The sequence below is a fragment of the Syzygium oleosum genome, unplaced genomic scaffold (assembly GCF_021117445.2).
Source record: "Syzygium oleosum isolate NSW1041296 unplaced genomic scaffold, Sole_v2.1 Sole_v2.24, whole genome shotgun sequence".
NCBI lineage: Eukaryota > Viridiplantae > Streptophyta > Magnoliopsida > Myrtales > Myrtaceae > Syzygium > Syzygium oleosum.
In genome coordinates, this window is record NW_026607508.1 from 4368669 (window position 1) to 4377728 (window position 9060).

A 9060-nucleotide genomic window follows, 5' to 3' on the forward strand; every position below is an offset into this window, starting at 1 on the left:
CATTTAGGTCTTTTAATTTTAGATGAAATGTATGCTATGGAGATCGTTGTGGATGTATAACCTATCCCCACTGCTTTCCACACAAGCCAGCTTCCATGCTCTCTCGCAGCATCCTCTTGGATGAAAAACAGGGCTGGTGGAGGGGGTTGACCATCCCCACGGCATATTTTTTGCAATGGAGTTTCACATAAGCCCGAATTCCTACTAAAGAGTTGCTTGAAAATGTGCTCAAGTGCTTGTCCTTAGGTAGGCATCCCGTGAATTGGTTTTTGGAGAGGTCCATGTATCCAAGGGATGCAAAATGGAATTTTCTTACTCAGCTTGTTTGAAGATAGATCGAGCTATGGAAGATCAATCAAGTTTCCTAAAGTTGGAGGGATGGAACCTCTAAGGTGGTTGTACGAAAGGTTGAACCTTATGAGAGAGTGAAGATGTCCCAAGACTCTTGGAAGGTTGCTTTGAAAAGAGTTGTGCAACAAGCTTATGGTTGTGAAGACAGGGGAAAAATGCAAAAAAAGTCCTAAACCTTTTGCATTAGTGCCAATTTAGTCCTAAACCTTTTGCATTTGTGCCAATTCAGTCCTAAACCTTTTTTTGGTGCCAATTCAGTTCTAAATCTTTTAAATTGGTGTCAATTCAATCCTAAACCTTTTGTTTTTGTGCCAATTTAGTCCTTTCGGTCAATTTTGACCGGAATTTGCCGACGTGGACGCCTGCCGGCCAGTCACCGGTGCTGACGTGGCGCCGACGTGGACAACTTTAATATTATTTTAATATTATTTTGAATTTTTATTTTTTTTCCTTTTTTTTCCACTTTTTTTTTTTGGTCTCTCCCTCCTCCTCCCTATGGCCGGTCGTGGGTGAGGCCAGCGGCCGGCCTCGATCGGCCCCAGGCGAGAGGCGGTAGTGGCGAGCCTCGCCTTGGTCGAGCGAGGCTCGAACCCTCGCAGGAGACCGCTGCGAGGGCGAGCCTCGCCATGGTCGGGTGAGGCCCGACCTCGCCGGAGGCCGCGGCGAGGTCGCTAGGCAAGGCTCGACCTCGCCTGATCTGGCGAGGCTTGCCCTCGCCGGGCGAGGCCGCCCCCTCCAGTGGCCGGCGAGGTCGAGCTCGCCGGCCAGAGGGAGGAGGAAGAGACCAAAAAAAAAAGTGGAAAAAAAAAGAAAAAAAAGGAAAAAAAAATAACAATTCAAAAAAATATTAAAATAATATTAAAGTTGTCCACATCGGCGCCACGTCAGCGCCGGTGACCGGCCGCCGGTCGGCAGGCGTCCACGTCGGCAAATTCCAGTCAAAATTGGCCGGAAGGACTAAATTGGCACAAAAACAAAAGGTTTAGGACTGAATTGGCACCAATTTAAAAGGTTTATGATTGAATTGGCACCAAAAAAAGGTTTAGGACTAAATTGGCACCAATGCAAAAGGTTTAGGACTGAATTGGCACCAAAAAAAGGTTTAGGACTAAATTGGCACTAATGCAAAAGGTTTAGGACTTTTTTGGCACTTTTCTCGTGAAGACAGTCAAGTACTAGCTCAATGTAAACATGGCCACGGTTCAGGAACAGGCGGTTCCGGTTTGTGGCCATGTATGAACCGGAATTGGCGGTTCCGGGCCGGTTTCGGTTCCGGCCGGTTTCGATTCGAGGGGGGAGGAGGCGCAGGGTAGCGAGGGGGGAGGAGGAGGGGGCGTCGGCGTCGACGGCTGCCGCCATGGGCGGGGGGTGATGGCGGCGGGGGTTAGATTTGGGAAGACGGGGGCGGGCGGAGGAGAAAGGGGACCAGGGCTTGGAGGCGAAGGAGGGACCGACCATGACGAGGACCTTCGTGGTGCGAGGAGCTTGGAGGCGAGGCCAGAGCGCACGGTCGGTCAACACGGTGGCCTCCGCGGTGGCGAGGGCTGGCCGGTGAGGAGGCCGAAGAGGACGAAGACGGCGTGGACCCTCGGCGGGGTTCGGCGCGGAGGAGTTCTTTGGGAAGTGGGTCACGAGCTTGACGCCGATGCAAGGGAGGGAAGGGTGGGAGGACCAGGAGGGCATGAGGAGGAGGGAGGTAGAGGGGGCGGCGGCAGCGGAGAGGGGGTGGGAGTGGCGGAGAGGGGTGTGGACGGAGGAGGAGAGGGTGGAGCGGAAGACTGGTGGGAGAGGATCGTGGCCGCGTGGAGGACTAGAGGAGGTGGGCGTGGGTGGGGGTGAGGCCCTGCAGACGTGCAGGCCCTGCTGCACTGTAGGGTTTTTTTTTTTTTTTTTTTTTTTTGGAACCGGGCTCGGAACCGCCGATTCCGGGCCGGTTCCAAAATTTTTGGAACCTGAATCGGGCCTGTAGGCCACGGGCCGGTTCCGGTTCCGAACCGCGGGCCCAGTCAATTGGCCGGGCCCGGGTTTGACCGGGCCGGTTCCGGGCCGAAACCGGCCCGTGGCCATGACTAGCTCAATGTAGCCTTTCAACGACGGTGATGGAATTTTCATAAAACATCCCTTTAGAGTTCCATGACATAAATAATGATTTGTCTTGCCATCTTCTCTCTTCATCATGCCTTTAAGGTTCATTATTGAGTTGCTGGCAAAGGACTGCCAAGATTGTTTTTAGAGAGGTCCAAAATGTGTAACTTGAAAATAGGTGAGCACCCTTCAAAATATTCAAAACACCCTTAAAACAGTTGGACCTCAACACAAGAACTTTCAACTCTGTTGGGAGTAATACCAACCAATTTGAGAATGTATATTCTATGTGATTGCTGTTGGAATTCAGAACTTCAAGTATCTTACAAGTGACAAGGAACCGGGGAAATGTTACTTCAAATGGATTTTGACTTGTCAATAATCGTCAAGCTATTTCTCCAAGAAAATGATTTGAGGAATTGTACTCTTAAGGTGATTAATTTGCAAGTTCAAATTAAAAGATGATGCTAAAACTTGTTAAGAAGCGAGGCAAGCTATCTATTAAGCCATTGTTAGACAAGTCGATGATGTTGAGCTCAGTGGCATTGCGTAACAAAGAAGGGATTTTTCTTTCTAGATAGACAAGTCGAAGATGTTGAGCCAAATGAAACGTGGACAATCTCATTGAGTATTGGGCTTGAGTAGATGCACTTAATTGAGTTCGAGCAGTATCTTAGATACGCTAGACAATTTCATTCCCGTTCTTCCAGCAGAGGAACATATAAGAGCGATAGAACATTGGGAGTGTGCAGCAAAAGTTCAATATCTTCACCTAAGGAGTTGCCAAAGAGCAGCCAAAATCCGAGCCAAATAGACTTACCTTCACTGAAAGCTCAAACCATTGAGCTATGTTGCCACTAGTTGGTCGGGAGCATGTAGCAAAAGCATTACCTTCGGCTGAGGAAATCAAGGAACTTAAATCTAAGCCTGTCAATATATTCATTTAAATTCATTTTCACTCAAAAGCTTAAGTCAATGAATTATGAGCCAACACTAGGATATATTAACTTCTCCACATCACATCAATTCTTTAATATGAGACTTTTTTAACACAACCCACACATGCATTTTGACGTGAAAATCCCCTCAGCACAAAGTTCTTGCCAATGCCACATTATCACCTCTTTTTCCTTTTATTTGGGCGAACTTAACAAATCCACCTTAAATGTTATTTTCATGAGCCCATAGCACGGAAGACAGGACAGCTTATCTTAGACGTTCCCGTTTTCTTAGTGTCGTAGTACACTCCTGATCAGAACATGATAAAGAATATTACGTCAGGAGGAAGAAACCATCTGAATTTGTGTTGCATACTCATATCAGCTCGTGTTATGTAAAAGAAAACAAGTGCCAGAAGAAGCACTAACATGCAAAAGATAAAGAAGAGAGTTTGCTATGACAAAAAATAAATATTTCTCGAAGCAAAATTATATGATCCTAACATACTTGTAGCACCTAATCAAAAACTCTACAAGCATACAACAACTCTAAATAGTTATGGGTTTCATTTAGATTTCTCTTTCTTTGCAGATCCTTTCTTAGCAGATCCCTTGGCAGATCCCCTCTTAGCAGATCCCTTCTTAAAGGGCTTTTTTTGTACCTTCTTCTGTGGTTTCAACTTGCTCGAGTTTGAAGAGGAGTCTCGCTTTTGGTTACTTCGTTTCTTCTCTTTCTTCACATTGTACATCGTAACAGCCTGTAAAATCCATATGTCAATCAAATAAGAACAGTGTAAGCTCAACCACTTGTTCAAGCATCGACATATCCTTCTCCTGAAAAGAGGCAATAGAACTGTACCTTATCAACGTTAAGGATTTCATGTGAATTCTTGGAAAGGAGCTTGTTTAGAACTCTGTCCGTTTGCTCCTTCTCTTTGGAACCCTGGCCTGTTCCTTCTGCTACTGGAAGGAACTGAACAGAAGAGTGAAGAAATTTGAGGAAGTGAATCTTGAAGTATAAGAGAAATCATGGAAATTATTCGGCTCCAGTAACCTTGCGATGCTTTTGCTCGTGCTTCGGCTTCTTTTCTCCTGGAAGCTTCTTGTCAAACTTCCCACCACTGGCTGTGGCGGTAGCTGCTAATCCGGCAACATTCCCCAGTTCATCTTTACTCACTTTCTTTGGTGCAGCCTGGGTTCCCGTTATGGGCAATGCTGTGGCCGCTAGCTGAATATGGCTGCATAAAAGATAACTGCGTCTCAATATTTGCATGCATGGGTGGGATTGGATAATGCAATTTCAAAACATCTGAGGGTTTCAGGCATTGGGACGCGTGCTAGAGGCAATCGCTACTGGACATAGACAACATATTGTCTATCAGATGCAGAGGAAATTTGATTTTCAAAGGAGATTAACCAAAAATATAGAAACGTTTTGATTTTCATCTCAAAAATATATATCAAAGAGTGAGGATTAGGATTAATTCTAAGAATAGTTGCTCAGGCATTACGTAAAGAAAAAAATGTCACTATCATTATATAAGATGTTAAGGAGAAATACCTTGGCAAAGCATGAGCGTTTGCAGCTTGTTTTAGGTTCTGCAATCGGTTTTTGTTTTGCTTTTCGACACGCTTCTTCTTATCAGCCCGTCTCTCAGCAAAAGGGTCAATTCCAACCTCTGCAAGCAACAACCATGTGCAATTAATCACAAAAGGTTACGGTGTCATAGACTAAGTTACACTGGTTACATAAAATTTAACCAGGAAAAAAAATATTATAACCATATAACAATGTAAAAACCAGTCAAGCTACAGTTGAACGGGTTGAACAGGAGATTCCAAACAAGTTGATGCCTCCAATAAGATTGCAATTTATACGATATAATACAGTACACCTATAAGTATAAACTCATAGCAGTCATGCCCAGCTGAGATGGCAAGGAGGGCCTCTCCTGGTCTCTAGGGCCGTGTGTTTAAACTTAATTCCCGTAGCAAGGCCCTTTTGGTGGAGATGAGAATTGTAGTTTGTCATAAACATAATTGCTTCTGACGTAACAAGCATAAATGACATCTGGAAAAGTGATTTGGCAATAGGAACAATCTTATCTAAATAGTCGAGGGTGAAGTCCCTGTCCCCTAAGTTTGGCAAAATGTCAATATTAGGACAAATCAAGTTTGACTGGATGAATCAGGTCAAATCAGATTTTTGACCTGAAAGGTTTTAGGAAGAAAACCGAAATGGACCATGGAACAGCACCTGGTTCAAATGGCTGAACCGGCTTGCTTTCCAGTGCTTTTAAACCATTGGTTAATCAAAATCTGCTATGCTTGCCCATGAAAATCGAGCATATTTGCATCTTAAAGCAATTATATGGTGATTAAGGACAAGTTATACGCAAAAACCTAATCAAAGAAGAAATATGCAATTAATAAAAGATTTGTCTGTATACCATCGGTGGCCTTGGCCTCGAGTATGGGTAAATCTTGATCATCATTAACACGATCATATCCATAGCGGCGCTTCCAAGTACCAGTCTGCTCATCATAAACAATCTTGTCCTTTTTACGGTTCTTTATACCTGAAATATATCATTAGAATAATGTTAACATACATAAATTGATCAAAACGGGGATAATTGAGACCTAATACAAAAAGTTCATGATTAAACAAGAAATCCAATGACCAAAGGCCTACATATCCTACAGTTGCATAAAATCAACAATTAACATCTGCAGAAATTTTTTCTTCTCCCAACAGCAAAAACATAATTAAAAGACTGATACAGCCTGCGATATTATGGCTCACCTTTGGATTTGGCAAACAATTCCCATTTTGTAGGAGGTTTGGGCTTTGGCAACTGAAAAAACAATAAATCTCTCACTATAAGCAAATAAACAGTAAAATCAGCTCTTATAAGTCATACCGGCAAAGGCAAACCTTTTATTCTTGTAAGCAAAAGATAAACATAAAGTAGCATCAGCAAAACAAAATAGGCATATTTCTTAACAGCAACATTCATATCATGAAGGACACCAAACCTGTAATTGCCATCTTGTAATGTTATCATACCAAACATGTACTCCAAAATTCCTTCACCAAGTCATAATAATAGATAAACGATTCACCAATCTTTAAAAGAGGAATTCATTCGCCAAACATAGATGATCTAGAAGCTGAAGGCATAACGTGCTGAAGAATGTGTTTATGTACATTTTATGCATGTATTAGACCGGATTCCTATCCCCAATTGTTGTGCTTCTCCTCAGATACCCCCTCCCTCCAGTATGCTATACTCATACACTTCTTCCACAGTATGTATTAAGAATGCAAGAGATAATATGTATAATTCAAAGTATAATGAAGACACCGCTCAAAAATTCCTTGTTAATGGAAAAAACAAATGTAGATGAGAATTACTCTGATCATCTATCATAGCAGGTCCTCTACTTAGGTAAGAGTGATCTACTGAAGTTCTTCACTAATTAAGGAAAAGATTAAAAAGAGGACTGAGCTCAAATGCTTACATGCTTTTCTCTAGGCAATTTTGTTGTTGGCGGCGGCAACTTGACAATAGGGCCATCCACATCTTCAGTCGAAGGTAAGTTGAAAAGGGCATCTGCGACCGCTTGAACAAGCTCAGTCCCCTTCTCCAGACAATTCGCAACCAACTCCTCCCTTCATATTTCATAAACATCAAAATAAACAAAGATCGACATCTCTAATTCCGAAACAAAAACTGGAACCATAATCCGCATCCTGATTCAATACTTCTCAGTCCTCACTACCCACAAATAATCGATACCATAACTAACAGATTACAATACGCTCGTTCACAAATTCACCATACTGCCGAACTCCGTACACAATCTTCCATGAATTAACTCTAGTCCCATACTAACAACACAAAAGGCTCAAATTTTTTCCCTTTGGTGAGACCTACACTTCATTCTTTCTACATCAAACTAAACACCCAGAAAAGAGCTCATGTCTCTTTCTCCACCTTTAGAATGGATGAAAACCCACACATCCCACGATTGCATAAAAGCAAATTCAATTCGGTGATCGCAACAGAAAAGAAAACACAACATTTCCCAACAATGGCACCTCTCACGAAAAACTATGCACCGGAAAAAACCCAAAACCCAAAAACCGAAGCACCGCAGACCAAGGCGTGCGGTAGAGAAGTGCGAACCTCGAAGAAGGTAGGGAAGGAAAGTGGTGGCTAGAATCGAAGGCCATGAGACTCCCGAGGTCAACCTGCACAGCCCGAGTCTCCTCCATTGCTGTCCAGCTCTGCGAAACACCCTAATTCTCAGTCACTAAGTGCGGGTATAGAAAACGAGAAACCAAGAGGCGGCGGCGTCGGCGGCGGCAAGCGTACCTGAGGTCCAACGACGCCGGCAGGGGATTGTGCGGGGTCGGGGTGTGGCGTCGCTGCGATCGACGGGGCGCGCGACGGAGCTGAGTCTCGGCGTCGGCGAGCGGCGGAGCGGAGTCCGTGAGAGGGCGGCCTGGTTTTGGAGAGGCCGGGGTGGAGGCGGGCGTTTGAGCCCTGGAAAGAGATATAGAAGAGAAGGAATGGGTTAGGTTTCTGTGTCTTTAAAACAAAACCCGTTTCTTCTTTCGTTTCATGTAGCTGTGAATTCTAAGGTGTTTCGACCGAAATTTTTATTTTCTAAACTAATTTTTCACGGATGTACGGTCGAAAAATTAGTTTTGATTAAAATTGTTACATGTGTACTAGTTTAGGATTTTTTATAATATTAATTCTTAATGAAATGAAAGAAACTTTGCTCAATTTTGGACACGCAGTGGAAACTATCATAAAAATTTATGAGATAAGTGCACTGTAAGTCCTAAAATTTGTCACGAAAATATAATTTAATTCTAAAACTTTCAAAAAGTGCAATCCAATCCTAAAACTATCATGAAAGTGTCATCGAGTCCTAAAACTTTCAAAAAATGCAATCAAATCCTAAAACTTGTCATGAAAGTACAATCAAGTTCTAAAACTTTCAAAAAGCGCAATCAACGGTATGAGTTGATTGGATCAGTTTGACAAGTTTTAAAATTTGATTGCACTTTTTGAAAGTTTAAGAACTCAATTGAACTTTTGTGGTGAGTTTTAGGACTTATTGACATTTTTTGCGACGGAAAAATTAATCCGTCGCAAATTTATGACGGAAAAATTAATCCATCGCAAATTTACGACAGATGTTTAATTCCGTCGTAAATTTGCGACGGATTTTTGTTTTCGTTGGGAATTTTTATCGGTGGAAAATTTGCGACGGACGTCAGCGTTCCGTCGCAAATTTACATCGTTATTACCCTTCCCCCTTCCCCGACGCCGCCCCCCGCCCGATCTGCGCATTCCCCCCCGCCCGTCCCCGTCGCAGCCGTCACCGTCGCCGCCCAGTCGTCGCCGCTCGTCGCCGGTCGGCCCGCGGGGCCCCGCCCGTCGCGGTCGCCACATGAGTCCCGGCCGCCGGCCGTGCGGTCGCCCCCCATGACCCCGCGCGTCGCCCGCCTCCCACGCCCATCGCGCCCTCGCCCGCCTCATGCCAGACCGCCCCCGCCTCGTCGCGCCTCGCCCCCGCCTAAGCCGTTGCCCCGCCTCGTCGCGCCCTCGCCCCCGCCTCGCCGCCACCCGCCAGGCCCGTCGCCCCGCCCCCGCCGGTCACCCCT

At 44.6% G+C, this 9060-nt stretch overlaps 2 protein-coding genes across 3 annotated transcripts; one reads left to right on the plus strand and one right to left on the minus strand.

Moving 5' to 3' along the window:
- Nucleotides 1–1722: 1722 nt before the first annotated feature.
- On the plus strand, nucleotides 1723–2190 carry LOC130134831 (glycine-rich cell wall structural protein 1.8-like). The gene has a single exon (XM_056302533.1). It carries the CDS (start codon nucleotides 1723–1725, stop codon nucleotides 2188–2190), a length of 468 nt encoding a protein of 155 aa, XP_056158508.1.
- Nucleotides 2191–3725: 1535 nt separating this feature from the next.
- Nucleotides 3726–7990, minus strand: LOC115693792 (ribosome biogenesis regulatory protein homolog). 2 transcript variants are annotated; one of them, XM_030620855.2, is made up of 9 exons: nucleotides 7757–7990; nucleotides 7568–7680; nucleotides 6900–7050; nucleotides 6181–6232; nucleotides 5825–5953; nucleotides 4936–5053; nucleotides 4429–4612; nucleotides 4234–4347; nucleotides 3726–4132 (listed from the first exon to the last, which is right to left on the minus strand). In XM_030620855.2, exons 2-9 carry the CDS (start codon nucleotides 7654–7656, stop codon nucleotides 3941–3943), a joined length of 1029 nt encoding a protein of 342 aa, XP_030476715.1. In that variant the 5' UTR covers nucleotides 7657–7680; nucleotides 7757–7990; the 3' UTR covers nucleotides 3726–3940. The 2 variants fall into 2 exon arrangements, with proteins under 2 accessions (XP_030476715.1, XP_030476714.1); XM_030620854.2 differs by having other exon boundaries at nucleotides 7568–7668; nucleotides 7757–7989.
- Between the last annotated feature and the right edge of the window lie 1070 nt (nucleotides 7991–9060).

What these genes read in the sequence shown, in the direction of transcription:
- LOC130134831 (XM_056302533.1), top strand. Translation starts at nt 1,723, where the DNA reads ATGGCGGCGGGGGTTAGATTTGGGAAGACGGGGGCGGGCGGAGGAGAA.
- LOC115693792 (XM_030620855.2), bottom strand. Translation starts at nt 7,656, where the DNA reads ATGGAGGAGACTCGGGCTGTGCAGGTTGACCTCGGGAGTCTCATGGCC. An exon ending in AATTGCCTAGAGAAAAGCAT is followed by an intron (nt 6,233 to 6,899) that starts GTAAGCATTTGA and finishes TTGTTTTTTCAG; the next exon opens with TTGCCAAAGCCCAAACCTCC. An exon ending in AAATCCTTAACGTTGATAAG is followed by an intron (nt 4,133 to 4,233) that starts GTACAGTTCTAT and finishes TGGATTTTACAG; the next exon opens with GCTGTTACGATGTACAATGT.